At 41.0% G+C, this 21,719-nt stretch overlaps 1 protein-coding gene across 3 annotated transcripts in view; it reads left to right on the forward strand.

The window, feature by feature from the left end:
* Positions 1 to 1,928: 1,928 nt before the first annotated feature.
* The window catches only part of ANTXR1 (ANTXR cell adhesion molecule 1), a 117,332-nt gene continuing 97,541 nt past the window's right edge, over positions 1,929 to 21,719 (forward strand). For 2 of the 3 annotated variants that reach the window (XM_040538251.1, XM_040538253.1), the window contains exons 1-7: positions 1,972 to 2,476; positions 12,711 to 12,782; positions 13,464 to 13,535; positions 16,059 to 16,140; positions 17,352 to 17,385; positions 19,475 to 19,554; positions 20,299 to 20,367. In XM_040538251.1, coding sequence (XP_040394185.1) covers positions 2,325 to 2,476; positions 12,711 to 12,782; positions 13,464 to 13,535; positions 16,059 to 16,140; positions 17,352 to 17,385; positions 19,475 to 19,554; positions 20,299 to 20,367 — 561 coding nt within the window. In that variant the 5' untranslated portion in view covers positions 1,972 to 2,324. Of the gene's footprint in view, positions 2,477 to 12,710; positions 12,783 to 13,463; positions 13,536 to 16,058; positions 16,141 to 17,351; positions 17,386 to 19,474; positions 19,555 to 20,298; positions 20,368 to 21,719 lie in introns of all 3 variants that reach the window. The other variant, XM_040538252.1, reaches the window with a different exon arrangement.

Below are 21,719 nucleotides of genomic sequence, written 5' to 3' on the forward strand. Positions count from 1 at the left end.
TTGTCCTACACAACATCAGACAGTATAGCTCTGCTGATTCTAGTAGAATTATGCTGATTTGCACCATCCATGCATACGTTGAGTGAATTTAAGTACTTATCTACACTGAAGACAGGGAAGTAATTCCTGTACAGTGAAGATAAATTTGTGATAATAGTATCAATGTTGGCAATTCTTTAGGTCTCCTTTATCCATGCAAACTGCTCTAACACCTTCCTAAATTGCCATGAAAACTGAGGAACGTGATTTTGAGATCTTGACAGAAGCCGTTGTCCACCATGTAAGTCAGATATTGGTGATCTGAAGGGAACCAAAACCAGCTCACCACCTCAACTGTGATCCCCGCTACCTCTCCAAAAAAGACACAGGTGCTCCAAAACCCATACAGTGCTGCCATGTGTGATGTCTCATCTCTCAGCAGTGCTGCTATTACCACTGACAGAACCAGCTTCCACGCCGTTTCAGAAAAGGCTCCACTGATACATATAGGTGAGTAGATGATAAAACAAACAAACAAAATACCAAACTGCTGATGCCACTTCCCCCATCATTTTCATTTGCAAGTTTGAGTCACAAACCAAGGGCATGAGCTGGAGCTTAATGAACCATTGAAATGCTGCATGCAGTTGAAACACCTTGCTTGTAATCTTCTTTCACACAAAGAATACAACACACTATCTCTCCAAGAACCGACAGGTCTTTCACACAAAGCTATGGTCTTCAAAATATTTTTTGTTCCTAGCATTTTTAGTGAAGGAGGGGCAGAAATTCCAACAGCCCTCCTGGCTTTCACTTGGGCTTCCTACTATGAAACTGCTTTTCTCACAGTGTCTCAATAATTTTGCTGCTGTTATGCATTTCATAAACTAAAAGACACTTTCTTAAGACAGACACATGAAGAGGACTAGCCCTGAAGAACATCAGTGACAAAGCAGAAAGCACAGCATTTCACTTTGTCAGCAGCTTGCTCCATCTCAGTGTTCGGTGCTTCATCTGATGACTCACTTGATGGCTTGCTCCTAAGCTCTGCTGGGCCTTCTGTCAACTTGAACCCACGGCTGCATAGGGTATCTGATCTCCTCCACCATCAACCTTCTTCCCTTCTGCTAGCTTCAGGCTAGAATTATTTTACTGAGTACAGTATTTTTATTCTATTTTAAATTGTTAAGTATTTGTTCATCTCAGAGTCAGTCAGAAACAAATAAAAAGGAATAAAAATATATAATAAATATATATTATTATAAATATAACAAATAAAAAAAAAATCCTCTTCTCATGAGAGGATTTGAGAGGGAAGGATGGATGCTCCCATTCCTGGGATCTCTAATTTAGTTCTTATCTCCATTGGGGGTTGCTCTGTCTTGGGAATGGTCTTATCTTTGAGTTGACTTGCTTGCATTTTGGAGCTTGTGGTACGGTTTGTAGAAGAAGACTGAAAATGTGAGTGCAGCTGAAGCTGTTTCCTGGCAAGGTCTGCAGGAGGAGGGGGGATTTAGACCCTGGTGGCTGAAGTAAGCTTGCTAAGGATAGCAAGCAGGAAGTATGATCACAGGCAGAGGCACTTCTTGGTATTTCTCAAGACTGAGAAAATAGAAAGGATGAAATTTGTACCTTCTCACTTTAATTTTTGCTAAGCTCCTCCAAGTTTTTAAGCCTTTAAGCTTCAAACTCATATAGCCAATGAGGGAAATGAAAATACCTCTGCATAGTGCTGCATGACTGCTCTAAGAAAGCTGCTTGTATGTTCATACCCAAAGCCACTGTAGCATGTGCTTTGTATGCTCGGTGCACAAACGATGTGCTTTACATCCAGAGACTCCGGTTATCTTGCTTTTCCACCACAAGGTGGCATTATCTGAGCTTTTCTTGGGCAAGAAAAAAAAAAACATCCTTAATAATAACAATAATAATGGAAGGGAGAGGGGGCCGGGAGGGGCGGGGGGGGGGGGGATTCAAACCCTCTCTGTCTTTTCTGAAGTCTGTGATAAAGCAAGATCTGTTAGGCAGCTGCTGCTCCTGTTGGAAAACAATGGTGCTGCTTTCAGAGAGCTGCAAGGGAGACTAAGGGTCAAGTCCCTTTAAAAAAAAAAAAAAGTGAAATACAGTATTGTGCATCTTGAAATCTGAAACCAAGAAACAGAAGTGCAAGGGAAACAAGGGGGAAAGTCTTGCAATTCCTGAGGGCAACTGTTCCAAGTGGAGTTTTAAGGAGTAAAATACCTGTATATACACTTAAAGGTTATTGAATGGCTTTTGTGGAGAAGCCTGTGAAATAAAGGAGCCGTGGAAGAAGACTTTTCTTTTTCTCATCCTCTCTGGATATAATGGCTATTGCAAAGCAAAGCATCTTCAGATTTGGCTTCAAATGGCTCTTCTTAGCAACTTTTATGATAGCCTGTGATGGACAAGGTGGAAAGAGAGAGAATGGTGGTCCTGCCTGTTACGGAGGATTTGATTTGTATTTCATTCTAGACAAGTAAGTCAGTTCTACTCTTCTATTTGAAAGATTTTTTTTTTCTTCTGGCATGAACTGGAATATCATATAATGATACTGAGGAGGTTTTCTTCAGATTTTGGTTTTGTAGAAGTCACTGTGTCCCCAAGGGACCTGCAAAACTCCTTACTACTCTGTCATTGTTGTTGTTGTGGTAACTTTGGTAGATCTAGTATTAAATGCAATTGTGCTTTGTAAATCAGATAGTTAGAAGTTTTGTTGTGGCTGATACAAAAGCTTTATTTTATACTTGACCCTGTAGTTTCTTAAAAGAACAGTTGGGAGAAGAGCAGAACCTTGGTCGCGCCAATTTCCCTATGAACTGTGAAAGTTGAGGCACTCATAAAAGCAGAGCTGGGGAGTTATTGCAGGCATTAATTTTGTAGCTGAAAACATGGAGAAAATGCTCGCCTGCTTGGAGGTCTGCTTCTGTACTGTGTGTTCGTTGTCTCAGAAAGAATTTTTGTGCATCAAAGCAGGTAAAGACCAGGCTCTGAGAGGTGGCTACTGCCTTAAAAAGGGTCTGATTTTGGCCATTGTGATGGAAAACAGCTAGAGTGTCTGATTCAAAAGAGAACTTTATTTTTCTCCTGGCTGAGTCACATTTTCTTTGTTTCCTGTTAATCAAATGCATATTTTGACTGCTTAACTCTTTATACTGAAGATAACTGCCTACTCGCTTTTTTATCACTAATTCTGATCTGGCACTAGTATGTATGAAATAAATACATGCTGAGCTTTGGAATGCTTCGAATCGAAGCAATACAACATTTTTTAAAGAAGTGTAAAAAGTACTAGCTAAAAAGATTCTCCTAACTTTCTTAATTAAGAATAGTTATTTTGAACCACAAGTTTGGAAATATTGGAACATATATGTGCCAGAGGCATAGAACTAACATTTATAACCATAAATTTCAGAGACAGGAAAGTATTTCAAGTTGCCAAAAGTGCTTGCAGATGAAGCTTTCTGTCTGATCCTCTTGAGTGTTTTGCAGTAGCAGCCACATTCCATTTGTATAAATGACTTGGAATTACATAACACTTTATTACAAAATACTGGGTAAAACGTAAGACTGAGACAAGTACACTGGATATTTTATTGTGCCAGTTATCCGAATACTCCAGGGGAAAGATTTTTTTTTAGTTTTTAGTTTTATTTTCCACTTCATTGAGTGGGAAAGATTCTCCTGTGTTGCATTTTGTTGCTTTGGCTGGTCTGTTCTTAGCTGGAATACCTCTATTGCTATATTTGAAAAACAAAGCATGATTTGTAATGCAGACAGCTTTTGCAAACTGAGTTTCCCTGAAAGCTGAAGCAGAACTGAAGGTTTTATCAAATCTGATGGATATGATTTTAACAACCACTTATTTCAAGCTCCTGTCCTCTTACTAAAAGACATGACTTTCTAGGCTTGCTCAAGGAAAATTTGGGTGGAAATATGAAGCTTGGCACAAATTTTAAAGTATGCAAGTTACCTCAGTGTATATATCAAGGTATCCAAAAAACTCCTACTTTAACAGATGGAGGTTTCCTGTTTCGGTAGTGTGTTGGTTTTTGTTGGTGGTGTTTTTTTGTTTGTTTGTTTTGATTTTTTTTTCTGGTGCAGAAATGAACAGGGTCTGATGCAAAGTCCATTGATGTAAAAAATTTGATGGCGTCTGGTGGAATTTGGAGGAGTCTGCAGACTGTGGGAGAATAGATTATCCCATATCCTTTATCTTTAAGACTTTCATTTTTCAGATGCTAAGCTCAAGTTGTATAAAATTTGGGTCTTATTTAGCCTGGGTTTTCTAGTGGGTTTAGAGAATGTCTTCAAAAATGCTGCAGTGGTCCTGAATGCCTATAGAGACCTTCAGGCAAACTATGAAATTATAATAATAGATTCAGGGCTCATATTACTGCTTTTATTTGCCATTGCTCAAAAAATAATGAAAGTACTGGTGATAAAGGATACCAAAGCAGGTGAGATTTACATTCTGAAACATGAAATATTAATTTCAATGGTGGAAGAAAATCATTAAAATATTAAGCAACTTACTTTCTGGGATCAGAGGAGCAATAGAAAAAGAATAAACACAGCCCTGGAATTCACTGGTGCTAGAGCCATCTGCTGACCCTTTGCTTCATGGCCTGGCTAGACTGAGTGACTACTTAAGTCCTTTTAGCACCCTGTATGTGTGTGCTGCTCGCAGTACATGTTCCAGCTGCACATAGTCCCTGTCACAGTGCTGGCTCTTGAAGCATAATGCTGGCCACATGAAGGCCATTCAAAGTGAGCACATAACGCACTGAGGAAGAAGCAGGTGTTACAGGCTGTTCTCATGAAGTGATGCTCTTTCTCCCTGAAGCATTCTCTTTAGCAGACTCCTGCAACTATGCTGTGCAAACTGTTGAAGGGAAACGAGGCTTCTTCCGGCTGTCTGCATACAGCTGGAGACAAGACTCCATGCAGATGGCAAGCTCAGAGGACCTGAAACAAATCTGCCACTTCTCATTGTTAAGAAAGGGAAGAAAATCCAGCATTCAGTCATTCAGAAATAATCCTGCTATGGTATGCAGACTTGATGTGCATATAATGAACAGAACAAAAGCTTGAAAGGTAACAGGTGGGCTTGCTGTCTTATGAAAGCATCCTTAATCTCTGTGCATGCACTTGCATGCCTTTCATTACTTCTAAGAGGAATGCTCACACAGCTTAGGTAGCAATAGAGAAGGCCTCTCACACTGTGACCCTTGGACCTAAGGCTAGCAGAATTACTTTCCAAAAGTGTGGCAATGACACTCTTGAGGACTGCGGTTCATGTTGGGCCAGCTCCTTGCCAAGTAAATCAGGTCCTAGGTGGCATATCCTATTGTGTTTCTTCTTGCTTTAACTGCAGCACTGAGACTCATATACAATAAATGGTAGTGAAACAAATGGCAGAAGATAGTGCCAAAGAGCACCTGGATGTGAGATAAGATAGAGTCTTAATTAAGACGGAAGAATGAGGAATCAATGAGATGATCACAGAATCATAGAATGGCTTGGGTTGGAAAGGACCTTAAAGATCATCTAACTCCAATCCCCCTGCCATAGACAGGGATGCCAACCCAAGGCCCCATCCAGCCTGGCCTTGAACACCTCCAGGGACAGGGCATCCACAACTTCTCTTGGCGACCTGTTCCAGTGCCTTTACAGTGAAGAATTTCCTCCTAATGTCTAATCTAAATCTATCCTCTTTTAATTTAAGACCATTCCCCGTTGCCCTATCATTATCAGCCCTCGCTTCTCCAGGCTGAACATGATGATGATGACAAGCATAAAGAAAGCATTTGTTTTTGCAGATATTGTTCAGATATTCTAAAAATATCATCCATTTGACTACTGAACACTACTACCCACTGACCTGACTCTCATGGTACCTAGTGCTCTAGTATTTAAGCACTCCATACAAGCACAGTCTGAAGATCAGATAGAGGCCCCGGTTTAATTGATTTGTGGGTAGGGAGGAAGGAATAATAATGGGTAAATCTTCTCAGTAATCTTTTGCTGTATTTGCTGTAAGTCAAAAGCATTATTTCCTGTGTTCTTGACTGTTGTGTGTGAACATAGGAAGGATTTTATACCCATGTGTGGAAAACATGCAAGGAACTGTATGTGTGTGAAAGAAAGTTTGGCTTTAAAGGATCTTTGGCAAAAAGAAGCAAATAATCCAACCTGTTTCCTGTGATCCCCTCATTATTCAGCCACATAGTTGATCTATTTTTAACTAGTTGTTAGACCCCACGTGGAGTACTCTGTTCAGTCCTGGGGTCCCCAACATAAGAAGGACATGGACCGGTTGCAGCAGGTCCAGAGGAGGGCCCCGAGGATGATCAGAGGGCTGGAGCACCTCTCCTATGAAGACAGACTGTGAGAGTTGGGCTTTTTCAGCCTGAAGAAGAGAAGGCTCTGGGGAGACCTTATAGTGGCCTTCCAATACCTAAAGGTGTCTACAGAAAAGCTGGGGAGTGACTCTTTGTCAGGGAGTGTGGTGATAGGACAAGAGAGAATGGTTTTGAACTAAAAGAGGATAGGTGTAGATTAGAAATAAGAAAGAAATTCTTCACTCAGACAGTGGTGAGCCACTGGAACAGGTTGCCCAGAGAAGTTGTGGATGCCCCATCCTTGGAGGTTCTCAAGGCCAGGTTAGACGGTGCTTTGAGCAACCTGAACTAGTGGAAGGTGTCCCTCGTATGGAAGGGGTTGGTCTGGATGAGTTTTAAGGTCTCTTCCAACCCAAACCATTCTGTGATTCTATGATTCTAAACATAGCCAGTGATTCTGTGATTCTGGAGTCACGGGCCTGGATCCAGAGCAATGTATGCATTCTGTATGGATGGCAGGGACCTGTGAGCATATGGAGGCATAACTTTTCTTTGTTTTGTGTGAGGGCTGAGGGAAGTTGGCAAGGTAGTGTGGGGAAATTTGCACATTCTTGTGTCTTTTTACTTGTTGCCTGAAGGAGTGTAATTCTCTCCTGCATCTGCTGTAGTCACACTGATTTCAACCAGCTAATTTAGCATGTGAAATCATTGCCCTTCAAGACCTGTGTACATGTTTTTAGTCAGTAGTAAATCCAAGGTAAACTATTCATTGTCACAAGTGGTGGGTGGGAACTGTCTTATAATGAGCGTTGAGCGTGCCTGCAGCACTCTGCACTTTACTGCTTGATCTAAGTTCAGTCCATGTTTACTTGTTTATTAGTTGTTAGTCACGTATCCCAGGCCAATCAGGTAGAGAAGAATATTCTGTTCTTGGACTGTGTTTGGGCTTAGAGGTTTATCCTGCTCTAAACTGGGCCTCTATAAACTCTGTAATCTCAAATGTTTGACAATAGCTTTAGTGAGCTGTCTCATGAAGTTCAGCACAAGATAGTAGTGTTTCCTTAAAGAATTGCATCACCTCACTAACATCTATCTATGTGCTATCTGGTGTTCTCAGAATTTCTCCTGAAGTATTTGGAAAGACAGAGGACACTGACTCATCTGTGTTATTTTTAAGAGCTCAATAAAATAATCTTGCAAAACTTCATGGGTCAATGCCACCTCTGTCAGCTATGAGATTTCTTGAAGTTAGTCCAAAAATTTAAGGAGAATTTGGAACAACACCAGTCTCTGAATCAGGTGCTTGTATATATACTTCTGTCATCTGGAGCACACATAACTGGTGTGAAGTCTTTGTATAAGAGTTTGTGGGCTTGATTATGTTTTTGTCTAGTTTGTGAATTAAAAATAGCACTGTGAGTATTCTGAGAAGGTGCAACGGGAGAAATGGAAATAATGAGTCTAAAAATTGCAAGAAAGACAAACTAGGAAGGTTTGAGCTGCTCCAGTTTAGGGTTGTGGAGCACCATGTTTCAGTGAATAGGTGAAAAGCACCTGCTGGAGGGCTGGGCTGGGCCAGAGTGCAGCTCTCTGCCCCTGCAAACACTAAGCCATGTGGTGGGTCTCAGCCTTGGATTTAGTTTAGATGTACAAAATCCCAGCACATTTGACCACAGAATGTATCATTCTCCTGTTAAAGGCATAATTTACTTATTCTTAATTTCCACTTATTACACTGTGGTGGTTTTACCCAGCTGGGCAGCTGAGCTCCACCACAACCGCTCTCTCACTACCCCTCCTCAAAGAGAAAGGGAGAGAAAATACTATGGAAAGGGCTCAAGGGTTGAGATTAGGATCACTCAGTAACTATTGTGATGGGCAAAACACACACGGCATAAGGAAATTAGAAAAATTTACTACCTATTACTAATAAGCTAGAGAACTGAGAAACAAAACAAACTAAAAACACCTTCCCCCCATCCACCCTCTTCCACCTCCTCCCCTCGAGTGGCACAGGCGAATTGGGGGTGGGGGTTGCGGTCAGTCTATAGCACTTTGTCTCTGCCGCTCCTTCATGGTCACTCTCTTCCTTTGCTCCAAAGTGGGGTCCTTCCCATGGGATAGAGTCCTTCCTGAACTGACCCTGCATGGGCTTTCCACAGGCAACAGCTCTTCAAGAACTGCTCCAATTATGGGTCTGTACCACAGGGTCCATCTGTCAGGGTCAAACTGCTCCAACATGGGACCCCACAGGCAGCAGCGCCCCACCAGGTTACCTGCTCCTGCATGGTCTCCTCTCCATGGGTTGCAGCTCCGGCCTGGAGTCTGCTCCAGCGGGGGTTTTCCACAGGCTGCAGCCTCCTTCAGGGCAGATCCACCTGCTCTGCCGTGGGCTCCTCCATGGGCTGCAGCATGGAAATCTGCTCCGCTGCTGCTCCGCTGTGGTACACCATGTGCTGCAGGGGGACAGCCTGCTCCACCAGGGGCCTCTCCACAGGCCGTGGGGGAACTTCAGCTCCAGCACCTGGAGCACCTCCTGCTGTCCTTCTGCACAGACCTTAGTGGCTGCAGAGAGCTTTCTCACTCCTCCCTGTCCCAGCTGATGTTGTGCAGCAGGTTTTTCTTTTCCCCCTTTCTTAAGTATGCTCTCACAGAGGCACAACAAACATCACTTATTGGCTCAGCCCTGGGCAGTGGTGGGTCCCTTTGGAGCCAGCTGAAACTGGGCCTTATCTAAAATGGGGCAGCTGCTGGATTTTTCTTACAGAAGCCAACCCTTGCAGCCCCCACTACCAAAACCTTGCCATGTAAACCCACTACATGGACTTTTCTCCAGCAAGAAATATTCACTCTTGAGCTTCAGGTTGTTTCTCCTTGGTGTTATTAGATGAGTGGGAAGGCTTCATTTAAGAAGAGATGGAGCTTTAAGTACCTGAAGTTTTCTTCTAGAGGGCATAAGTATGGGAATGCTTGTGGGAGAGCAGAGCAAGGATGAAGTGGAGGAGGTGCAGCAAGAGCTGAATCCATGCTTGTATGGAGAATTAAAAAGCACCACTAAGTTGAAAATTCTGCCCAGGCCATTTAAGACCAGCAGAACGAAGTTGCAAATGCAGACACTTAAACAGGTTATGCTGTTGACTGGCACATCACTGAACTGAGCAATTGTTTTTTAAGCTTCCTTCTGGCAAATGCTGTTTTCAAAAAATGCATGACTTCAGAACCATGGCAAATGACAAGCATTTTTACATGGCGACCTACATACCATATGTGCTCTGTGGCTGGATCTCATTCTCAGCTGCCTTGCTGTAATAGTAATTTTAAGTGACAATCAACTTTTGTTCAGTGGTTTGTAATAAAATGGGAGGAATACTCACGCTTCTAGGCTAGTGCTGCTTTTTAGGGCAGTGTCCTGTTGCAAGTGAGGGCTGGATAGAACTTCTGTTGGTGGAGGTTGATAGCTAAGCTTTCCTTTAACATGAAGTATAGTATAGTCTTTGTATCTGTTTGAGGAGAAGGTTGATTAGTGTATGCTTGTGAAACTGTCCTGCCTTCAGATGTGTGTTACCAGACAGTTCAGAAGATGTGAAACTTTAATCAGACATACTTTTTTAGAGGGTTGTATGTGGTCTAAAATACCATACATTTCAATGAAGGAGGTAGTAATTGGTTTATGGTTAACATAGCCTTGGCTGCAATATCTTCTGGAGGCTGATGCAACCATTGCTATAATGTCAAGAGCAAGTGCTTGGTTCTGCACCTGGGATGGGGCAACCCTGGCTGCATGTACAGACTGGGCGATGAGACGCTGGAGAGCAACCCTGCAGAGAGAGATCCGGGTTTTCTGGCAGATAGCAAGCTGAACATGAGCCAACAGTGTGCCCTGGCAGCCAGGAGGGCCAACTGTATCCTGGGGTGCATCAAGCACATCATTGCTATTTGGTCGAGGGAAGTGATTGTCTTGCTCTACTCTGCGCTGGTGCGGCCTCACCTCGAGTACTGTGTGCAGTTCTGGGCACCACAGTACAAAAAGGATGTAAAACTATTGGAGAGTGTCCAGAGGAGGGCTACTAAGATGGTGAAGGGCCTAGAGTGGAAGAGGTACGAGGAGCAGTTGAGGTCACTTGGCCTGTTCAGCCTGGAAAAGAGGAGGCCAAGGGGAGGCCTCATCACGGCCTACAGCTTCCTCACGAGGTGGAGTGGAGGTGCAGGTGCCGATCTATTCTCTTTAGTGACCAGCAATAAGACCCGAGGGAACGTTGTCAGGCTGCGACAGGGGAGGTTCAGGCTGGATATCAGGAAGAGGTTCTTCTCCGAGAGGGTTGTCACGCACTGGAACAGGCTCTCCAGGTACGTAGTCACGGCACCAAGCCTGTCAGAGTTTAAGAAGTGTTTGGACTGTGCTCTTAGTCATATGGTCTGAATTTTTGGGTAGACCTGTGTGGTGCCAGGAGTTGGACTCAGTGATCCTTGTGCGTCCCTTCTAACTTGGGATATTCTATGATTCTATAATTCTATGATTCAAGTGTTTCTTTTATGCCTTACCATGTAAAGACATTAAATACCTATTTTTCAGACTGTCTCAGATAAGATTTGGGCTATTTGGCACTGATGGGACTGGGATGTGTCATATTCAAGATCTCAGAGTTATTCCATTCAAGAGGAATTTGCATCTGCATTTGAGCTTTGTGCATTTCTGTTCTGTCAGTATATAGCTTAGTATAATTTGGATGCAGCAGTTTTTTATTTGAGGGCAAGTCCTAATGTACCTCACTCTTCATCTGCTATAAGACACCAATTTTCTCACTGTCTGTGTGGTTTAGTTTAGTAAGACCCCTGCTAATAGTATTTCTTTGGTCCTCTCTGATACACATGCACATTGAGAACAAGTAATGATTTCAAGTCCTAGTTTGATGAATGGCAGAAGATATCCTAGCTCTTTTCTGAAGAGCCAAGAAATGTAGAACCATTAGTACTTTCTAATGATTGAGTCCCCTGTGCAATCAGTCCATTAAAATCAGAAAAAAGAAAAAAAAAAAACCAACAACAACAGAAAAATAGAGGTTTCTGTAAGGTTTTATTTAAAGAGGTGCAATTGGTATCAGGTCCTTTGTGTAAAGAGAACCAATGGTGTTAATTGTTAATCCAGATGGAGCATATGCTGCTGTCCTGGTTGCATGTCCCCACCTAACTGGGAACATTTGGACCTACAGGGTCATATAAAGAAATAGTGGCTTAAGTATCATGAAGCAAGTGGCCAAGGTGAAGGTTTTTACTGAATGGCTGTAAATAAAAACCAGGTGCAGGTAGAATAGGGAACGAAATTTACATAACCTGCACAATGTGGTTTGCATGCTTGCTGTGCTTCTAGGAAGTGAACTAATGACATTTGCAGCAAGACTGGGTTTTCTGTGCCAGGTGTGTAGTACTTGGTTGAATCTATTCATTTAGATTCTCAGATTTAAGGTAGAATGGAGTCAGGTCAGATGCCATTTCTTTCTGTGAAGTGAAAAAACATCTTCTCAAATGTTCATATTTCCTTCCTCAGGCTGCAGATCAATGACTTTTCTGTTAAAGCTGGAATGTTTTTTCCCCTATAAATACTTGTAATTGTAGTCAATGAATAGAAAAAAAGTGATGACATTTATTTTCCATCTCTAGGAAGGATTTTTTTCCCCAATATTAATATTCCAATGGTCATAGAAATGTTTATGCCAGAAGGTGCATTTACTGCTGGAAGATTCTGGTTAACCTCATTTTTTCCTGGTTCTCACAGTATGAAGAATAATTCATAACTATCAAAATCCATGGCTTATTTTCTTGGGGAGCAAAATTAGTCTGTGTTTTGCCTTGAACTGAACTATGATGGAATGGGCCAGAACAGCCAGGATGTGGACCTAAGATATTTTACTTTACATAGTCTCTAGCACAGTGGAATGCTAGAGAGGTTTAGGAATCTTTTCCCTCAACTGCATTTCCTTCCCAAAATACACTTGAGCTAACAGCTCTGCACAACAGTATGGCAAGTGAGTTGGTGGAATTCATCTAAAAGCCTGTGCAAGGAGACAGGTCTTTGCTAACAGAGGGTTTATTTGTTTAAGGCTGTGCTAAAGGTCTAACATAACTGCCATATGTTGTTGTGAAGTGTAGCTTTAAACACTTACATGAAACATAAATTATTCTTGCTTTTCAAAGTTAAGTAGCAAATGTAATTTACAATTTATTATCTTTTTAAAGGAAGAATTAGGACAGTGAGTGTTAAATAAAATAAAAATAAATGACTAGCTAAGCAACGTGTAACAAAGCATTAGGCCGGGAAAACTATGATAGCAGCAATTAAACTAATGTCTCATGTAATAATTATTTCTGTAGATCAGGAAGTGTCCTGCACCACTGGAATGAAATATATCATTTTGTGGAACATTTGGCCCGCAAGTTCATAAGGTAAGAAGGGCTGGTTTGCAGATAACTGAATAAGGAGGGGCATGTGCCAGCAGCCAGGAGACATGCTCTTAGTTGCTGTCAAGTAGCACATGCTGATTTCCACCTGGGGACCTCACCTAGTAGAGAGTTCTTAATGCTTTTGTCAGATCATACCACTGATTGCTTTTGAATTTTTCCCAAATTTCCCCCAGTTCTTGTCCTGTAGGAAATAGGAGTAGACAAGCTAATTAGACCCCTTTCTCCTGCTTGACTTCCATACACCAAATCATACTTTGTGGGGGAGGGAACCCTCATTGTTTCCGAGATGGTTGGTTACTGCAGAGAAGTTTAGACCTGCAAGTAGAGGTCCAAGACCATAGCCTTCAGGCACTGAATACCTTGAGATCAAATGAAAAATCCCCCAGGCCAGTGGGTGGAATATATTATCTTAAGTTTAATTAGCCTTCATTCTGTCTCAGCAATGCTAAGATCATGCTACAAGTACTTTTTACATCTTTTAGGAGGATTCCTCATGGTCTGCCTTAGCTAGCACTTCCCAGGGCAAAGCACCATTTGCTGCTCAGTTCTATCTCATTATTATTTTGGTAGCAGTCAGAGAGCCCTTTGTGTTTGGTATTACACACATGGTAAGCTCTGGTCTGGACCAACCAAAATCACTTACTTTTGTCTCTTCTTCTCCAGCCCTCAGCTGAGGATGTCCTTCATCGTTTTTTCTACTAGAGGGACGATTCTAATGAGGTTAACAGAAGACAGGTAAGAGGTGTAGAAGTGCACAGCAGATTTTGAGTCCTTTTGCTGTTTCCTCCACATTCCTGGCTCTCTGTTTTCCAATTTGCTTTCAGCAATGTGGTGACATCTTTGTGCTTCTCAGTTTAATTAAATCACCCGCCCATTTTCACATATGACACTCATTCTGCTAGAATGCAATAAGGCTTCTTAAACAGAAGTTGTTATCTGATGTTTAGCTTATAAATGTCTTTCTGTTAGCAATTGTGGTTTTAACTCAGAAACTGCTTTGGTTGAGAGAGTCTGCCTTCCACAAATTTTCAGGCTGTTGCCAGAAAACCAGGGTCTTGTTGCCTTTGAAACATCCTTAGGGAGTTTCTTCTGCAAACAAATAAGTGAAACTCCCTTCCCATAGAAACAAACTTGAAAGCTGTAGTTTGTACCTGTACTCTTGATGTAAAGGTAAGAATGATTTCTAAGATGTCTGAATGCAAGCAGAGTGTTTAGGCTGGATTGTGAGGGTGAATATTTTTTGGCAATGACAGTTTGGTTGCCATGTTTCTGAAGCATGTTCCCGTCATCTCCTTGTAGATCCCCAAGTTAATCCCAGTAAAATCTATAAGATTGATTTTTTTTTTCCCCCGCTAACTTCAAGAAGAGTTGGATGAGGTCCTTTAATCGCTATTGCTTCCTCTGTTAACTTCATTGCCACGTGGAGCAAAGATATATGTAGCACATGTGAAGACTGTATAAGTCAGCATGTGTTTTACATATTGGATGTCTATGAAACTGCATACCAGAGCAGCTACTATAGTGGAATTAATAGGAAACTGGCCACTTTCCTAAAGAGCAGTCTACACACATACCAACCTTGAAAAATGTCATTAAAGCCAGCCAGCCTACTGCAACAATAAGTGAAAACACGATTAACCATATCTAAGCTGGTGCCAGAGAAAACCTGCTCCCTGCATCTTTTACCCTCTCACCTCTTCCCTCACCCTCTGAGCACACCCTATTGCAGAGATCTCTGGGCTCTTAAGGCTTTAAGCTATGAGACTTGCTATGTGTGTTTCCCATGTAGAACTGTATTTCATATTTGTCCAGCTGTCCTAGAAATGTTGACTGGGAACAGGATATATATTGATATGGTATTAGTCAAAAGCCAGCTGACTGGAGAGCTGCTGTTTTTTTTTTGTTTGTTTGTTTTTTTTAACCAGAGGACTGAAAAACAAGGTGTGGGCTTCATGCCAGTCCTTTCTTAGTAGAGAAGTGGCAAAATCTTTTCCATCTTCCCCATGCCTTCATGTGGTCTATCAGCATGAAGATTGTTTGAGGCTGATTAATACACCTTTTGGATAAACAGTGTGAATCTAAAGAAGCTGGGTTATGTGTTTTAAATACCTTTGCTGTCTATTTTAATGTTTAGTGTTCACATTTGAAAAATAGATATGGTCATAGGAAATGCTCTTGATTTTATATTCAAATTTGGCTTGGTATGTGGGAGGGTGGTAGTTAAATGGAGGAAATTCTTGCTACTAGCCCACCTCTGATAGCTCAGTCTAACTTGGCTTGGGATATTGCAGGGACAAAATGAACTCTTCAGTGTTTGATAATTCAACCCACTGCAGAAGCACATGCTCTTTTCTCTCTGTGCGCATTGCTTGGGATAGGATAATAGCTAATAGCTAATGCATTGCTGCAATCAGCCTTGCAAGTGTGAGATTATGTACATGATAAGCACACAAACTGGATTTTCTAAACTAGTTAACATATGCAGGGGGAAAACTGACTTCTGGCATTCAGGCAATGTTAATGTGGCCCTGCATGCAGTGACATTATCCATTTCCTGTGAAGATAGCACAGCTTGCTCAGAAACACACCCAACACATTGCAGGGATTTTATCTTGGTTTTAGAGACTTCTGGCATGTACTTGGCCTCCGGAGTTTGGTCTCTGCAACTCAGTGGAAGGACAAGGGCCCATCCCATTTAGCCTGCAGTTGATCTGTCACTGTGCCTGGGGTTTCTAAAAGATTAGAGCATATACACTGAGTCATAATGAGCTAATGCAGAGAGCTTCAGTCTTCATGTCAGTGTGAACTGAGCTGAAGGTTGTAGTGTCCAAATAATCTGGAGGTTACCAGGATTGTTCTAGGTTTTGTGCCATTTTTGTGGCTGTTTGATTAATTTGCATTGTCAAGCCAGGGAGTATAGGTGAGGAAGTCAGCTCAAGTCAGCTGTTCTACTTCTGCATCACAAGTTTGACCAGGGTTGCACAGGGAGTATCTATTTGGAGAGAAATATAGGGATATTTACCTAGGAGATGCTGCTGTTGTGATGCTTTCTCCAGGCTGTGGGAATACTCATAAAAAATACATCTGCTCCATTTTCCACATCCTTAGAAAGGTATCTATCCAGACATTACCACCGCCTATGTAAACATTGGATTAACTCTTTTTTCCCCTCTCTCTACCTGGTTCTGCTATGCATGTCTTCACCTGGGTATCATAAAATTGATCTCTGAGGTAACAATGCATCTGCATTCATTTCAGGGAACAGATACGCCAGGGTCTAGAAGAACTTCAGAAAGTCCTTCCAGGAGGTGACACATACATGCATGAAGGATTTGAAAGGGTAACAAGATGTGTGTTATAGTGCATTTAAACTGCGTCTGGGTGCTTCTCAGGATATGTTTAAAAAAAAAAAAAGTTGTTTAATAATTCTCTGGTAGGTAAGTGGGGCTATTTTCCTGTTATGCATTAGGTATGCTGAAGTGTACACATTCAGTGTTGGAGCTAGGATAAGGGAGCTGCAGACCCTACTACTTATCCTTCTTTTTGCCTCCAGCTTTGTGTGGAGCTGCTTCTTCAGTTTAGGATTAGTGCAGAGGGAATTGGGATTACAATCCCACATGGAACCATGCTCATGAAGGGTTGAAGGCTGTCTGGAGTCCTGCTGTGTGAATGCTATAGTAGGCTTTTTAGAGTTAGGTGGGGTTTAAGGCCATGACTTTAACCTGCTCACTGTTAGGGGTATACAATGATGTACAAAAGTTATTCTTTTATAACTTGTTCCAGTCTTCTATATATTTTACAAGGTCAGGAGTTTGTCTAAACCTCTGCTGGGGGAACCCCCTCCCCTTTCTGCACTACACTTGCATTTTGAAGGATTGGAAAACTGTCTACTAAAGAATGCATTTGAACACACCTCAAAAACTGAGGTGACCTGACAGAGATGCTAGCACCTAACTAGGAATTCAAAACCAAATTCCCCTTCAGAAACTCAGCAAGATGATTGCAAAAACAAACAAACAAAAACAAATTTAAATTTATAAAAGGATGGAAATTCATACACTGAATATATTCAGGGTAGTTTCTGACTACTTTTTAATTTTGGCACACTGAAGCATTTGTCTTTCTGCATCGTAGAATACACTTGTACATAGGTAAAGCAGGAAATAGGAGCATATGAATATCTCTCTGCAGTTGGTTTCTTTGCAATTAGAGCAGCTGATCTAGATATGCTGGAGAATATTTATTAATGGACTTATGATGTTTCTCAGCCAGGAAGGTGAATGTGATTTCCAAATACAGTAGTGGGAAACTACTGTTGACCAGTGGTCTTAGGGTTGGTTTGAATTAATGCTTTCGGAAAGTTCTTGAGGTAATTCAGTCAAAGCCACAGGCAAGAAACTTGTTCTATGAAACTGATATTTCTGAAAGCAGATCTCATCTTGTAGGCTGCAAACATGACATCCTCACTGCCATCTTCTCTTTCTTTCTGGTGCACGTGTAGATGCCCACAAAGTATTATTTATTGCTAATAATCTTCTGATTTAATTTCAGGCAAGTGAACAGATTTACTATGAAAATGTTCATGGTGAGAGACTTTCCTGATCCATTGAATGTTTTTCCTTCTTGACTGATACCTTTAATTGATTTGAAATGCAGCTTCACTGCAAGAAAGGTAGGGGGTGGCTCCTGTTCTTACAGGAATTCAATGCTCTTCAGGGTAGTTGCTCCTGAAGAGGAAAAAGAACAGGTAGATCTTTAAGGGTTCAGAGCTGAAATTAATGCATTTCAGGCCAAAAGTGAGAAGCCAGGCTGACTGAGGGTACATATCAAAACTATCTGGTACAATCTGTTATTTTTGCTTGAGGACTCAGGTAACCATTTCTTCTTCCTTTTGAAACATGAGTCTGTGGAGATACTGTTAGGTAAATGTTTTTGTTTTCTTTTGTTTTGTTTTGTTTTCCAAAAAGCAATTCATACATCCTTACTTATTCCTTAGTAGTAAGTGCAGACAAAGGCAAAAATGTTTGTCCTTTCCTTCCTTGTAATTCTACTTGGGAAAAACCAAAGTAGAAATAAAACTTTACTTGGAAACCAAAAGATAAGAGACCAGAAGTTTGCATAGAAAACCAGTCCTAGTGGTTTTTCAGGGCCACTCATGAATAAAATGAAATAGTGACCAAGTCTGCACAGCTTTGGGACTGGTCTGTAAAATAAGACTGCAGCAGACTGGAATAAATACCTAGAACAATTCTATTTGGGATTGATACTGCTTTTATATGCTGGTATTACATATTGCATGTCAAAAGGTTGCCACATATAGAAAGGTTGCAAGAAGCAGTGGACAACTGGGTCCTCAAGTCAACGTTGGCCTGTGTGTTTTGTCTTTACTCGTGCTGTTTTTGTCCTTGCTCCACCAGAAAATGTTTATACTACCTGCAGTAGGTTGTAAGGCTCCTGCAGTAGTCAATGGAGGGAGAAAGGCATCTCCAGAGGTTATTGGGGCTCTTGAGCTAGTACAAGAAGTGCTCACCTTTCTCAACTTCTTACAGAAAGCCTAGGCACTTCAATTAGGCATCTGCAACTTGAACGACACTGCATGTTGCTTATTGTTTGTTAAGCACTTTACTTTCCTGTTGCATGATTACCACATTCTTTAAAATGGGGGATTTTTAAGTAGCACCAAGAAAAATTAGGTATCCAGATCTTCAGTAACTGTGAGATGGATGTGAATTCAGAATTGCAAGAGGACATTCCGCTTGCTCCAGTCTCTTGTTCCTTGGTATCAAGAACACAGTACAGGCTTCAGGTGCCTGAATTCACAAGCTGAATGCAAATTTACATCTGAGATCAAAAAGCAAACAGACCCAAAAGAAATCATCTCAGAATAATTTGGTTCTTGGAATTTTGGCTCTTCAGCAACAGTGTTAAAGGCACAGCTGCTCATAGTAGCAGGAAAATCACCTAGATTATTGATGAAGTTTTAAGACTGATAATTTACATGCCTCAGAACACTTAGCCATTAACTTTCCATAACAGTGTTTGTGCAAGATATACCCACAGAGCTCCTTTAGATCAGTAGTAAGCCAGAAATGTGATTTAATTTTATTTGCTCCTGAAAATTAACATAAACATGTAAAACCCAAGTTATAATCAATTCGTGGGGCAGACTGCAACCTTCAACCATGTTGCTGAAACATGTTACATGGAAAGACTGAAGAATATAGGTCATTTTCCTACCAAATCTGTTTAAACCCCAATTCAGCTTTTCATCACAAGCTGAAACTTTCTGGATTTCTTGAATTGACAACATTAATAAAACTAGGAATAACTAAGGACACTTTGCATACTTTTTCTTGATAGCTGCAGTTAAATCTACTGGTCTGAAATATTGAAATAGGTATGAGATACTTTCAGTTAAAAATCATTGTCAAAAGAGTATGGTGTATGGAATAAAACTGGTGGTGTAGGCGGATGCCTAAGTGGAAAAAGTGTGCAGAAGTTCATGTCTTCTGAAAATTAGTTGGCTGAAGTGAGTAAGGATATGGGATTGATGGTAACCATTTCTAGTCCTTTAGGTGCTAGCTAACAGCTAACAGCTCATTAGCAGGATGTTTTCTATGATAATTTAACAAATGTGACTCAAAACATGGGGCTAAAGAAATTTGTGTGTTTAGGTTACAGAACTGCAAGTGTCATCATTGCATTGACAGATGGAGAACTCCATGAAGATCTATTTTTTTATTCTGAGAGGGAGGTAAGTCTTGCACATTTTTAGCCAGGGAACAGCAAAATATCTGGTTTTACACTGCTTCTAAGGCAAAAGATAGGGGAGATATTTCTTCTAGTGACAAAAGTTCACTTTCACCTTCTTCAGACATGAATCTTAGAGATAAACATTAACAGTAGCAATACATCTGACTCATTAAAACTGTCACTGTTCATAGGAAGAAAGGGTTTTTAAAAACTTCCAGTTAAAATGACATTGGAGGTAGAAATAATTCACAGCTGAAATTTACTAAAATGCTTTGGAAGATCCCTGAATCTTCTCACTTAGGCTTCTTTTCTTCACAAAAAGTAAAGACCAAAGAAAAAGGATGAATGTTGTTCATTTTCTGTAATGTCTTGTAATTTTCTGTAGCATCAAAAAACCTTTCAGATGATCAAATACAAAATTTCCACTAATAATGTTTCTTTCTGAAATCAAAAATACACAAGAAAAATACATTTGTTTTTAGAGGCGAACATACTACTTGAGAGCTCATAAGTGTTATATATTTTTTGGTTTGGGAAGGAACAAATAGATAATTAGGTTTAAAAAGAAACACAGAATATGTTGGGTTTTGTTTTACCAAGCAAATAGTACTCTAGCAGCAGATAACATCTGTTTGTGGCATGACCACATTGCTCACTTTATGGATAAAGCCTAAATTAATGATTAAGACCTTTTAGAAATCTGCATTCCTTCTTGTTCATGTCATCCTACCTTTCCTTATTCCAGGCTAATCGGTCACGAGACCTGGGAGCAACAGTATACTGTGTTGGTGTGAAAGACTTCAATGAGACCCAGGTAAACAAGGCACTCACTGTGTTTACTGGGGTATTTGGCAAAGGTACATGTTGAACACAGGCACACACTCATGAATCTCTTTTCTCTTTCTGTTGACTGTTTGACAATCTAAAGTGACTACCTGAAGTTCCTTGCTCTGTGTGTTGCTTTTAAGCCCCTTCCATCTTTATCTCCATATATGCCACAGCAACTCTTGCCAATTGTTGGGGGAAAGCAGGGAAGAGACATATGAATATCAAATCAGTATGGCTTAAGCTGTAGACAGAGGGTTGTGGGGATTTTGCTTTTTACAGTGTAGTTATGTGAAAGAAAAGCTTGAGAAACTGAAGTGTTATGTGGCAATGTCTCAGTTTTATGGAAAAAAATCAGCTTCATTAGTGACACTAATGTTTTACTGTTTCTCCCCATTAATGACAGAATGTCTTCTAGATCCATCATGAATTTTAGTATATCCATGAATAATATTTCACACCAAGCATAACATTGACGTTATCATTTTCCAACATGAGTGAAAGTCTTGTACAGCTCCTAAATGGAGTGCTGAAAAACTTGTTGAATAGAGCTCTTTTTACAAAGCTTCAAACTCTGATTATTTGTTTGGATTAGGAAACAAAACAAATTGCAAAACACCATTTGAATGGGGGCTCAGTCTTCCTTGAAATTCTACAGCAGAGTCCAGGATTGCTGAAAATGGTCCTTTCCAGGTAGCTGCCCCAGTGCATCACACCTTAGGAAAAGCAGGGCACCTGTTGTTGCACTGTGGATAGTGGGAAGCTGCTTGCTATTGCAGGTTTCATTTTGAGACTGAAGGATTTTTAATCTGGTGCTTCTTGGTGAGTCTCCAAGCTTAAACCCTCTGTTCTCAAAAGGAAATCTCACAGGACAGTTTAGAGCCATCTCCTTTGAATCAAAACCAGATGCTAGAGTTGCCCATCATAAGAAAAACAAGTCATAAGAAAAGCAAGGACAGAATAAAAATAGCAAAGGCTAGATCTAAGGTGGCAGATCTCAGAGACAGCTGATCCGTGAAGTCATTTACATGCTGAAGAAATTAACTGGAATTAGACGATCATGTGTGATGTTCCAGAAGGCACTTGGAGGTGGACTATGGGAAATGAGTTCCAGGAGCCGTAAACATCCTGGTTAAGAGAAACTACTGTATCTTGTGCCATCAAGCAGTAAGCAGCTTTAATACTCTACATGGAGTAGGCAGGGGAAGGCTGCCTGGAATATTTCTCCATGTACTCAAACCATGAGGTTGGCAGTTGGGTATTTTGCTTGAGAAATGGAAGTTTTGAGTGACATGAGCGGGAAAGGTGGAGCCACTGGGGTTTAGAGACGAATGTGTGGCT

Source organism: Cygnus olor, chromosome 27 (genome assembly GCF_009769625.2).
Source record: "Cygnus olor isolate bCygOlo1 chromosome 27, bCygOlo1.pri.v2, whole genome shotgun sequence".
Taxonomy (NCBI): Eukaryota; Metazoa; Chordata; class Aves; order Anseriformes; family Anatidae; genus Cygnus; species Cygnus olor.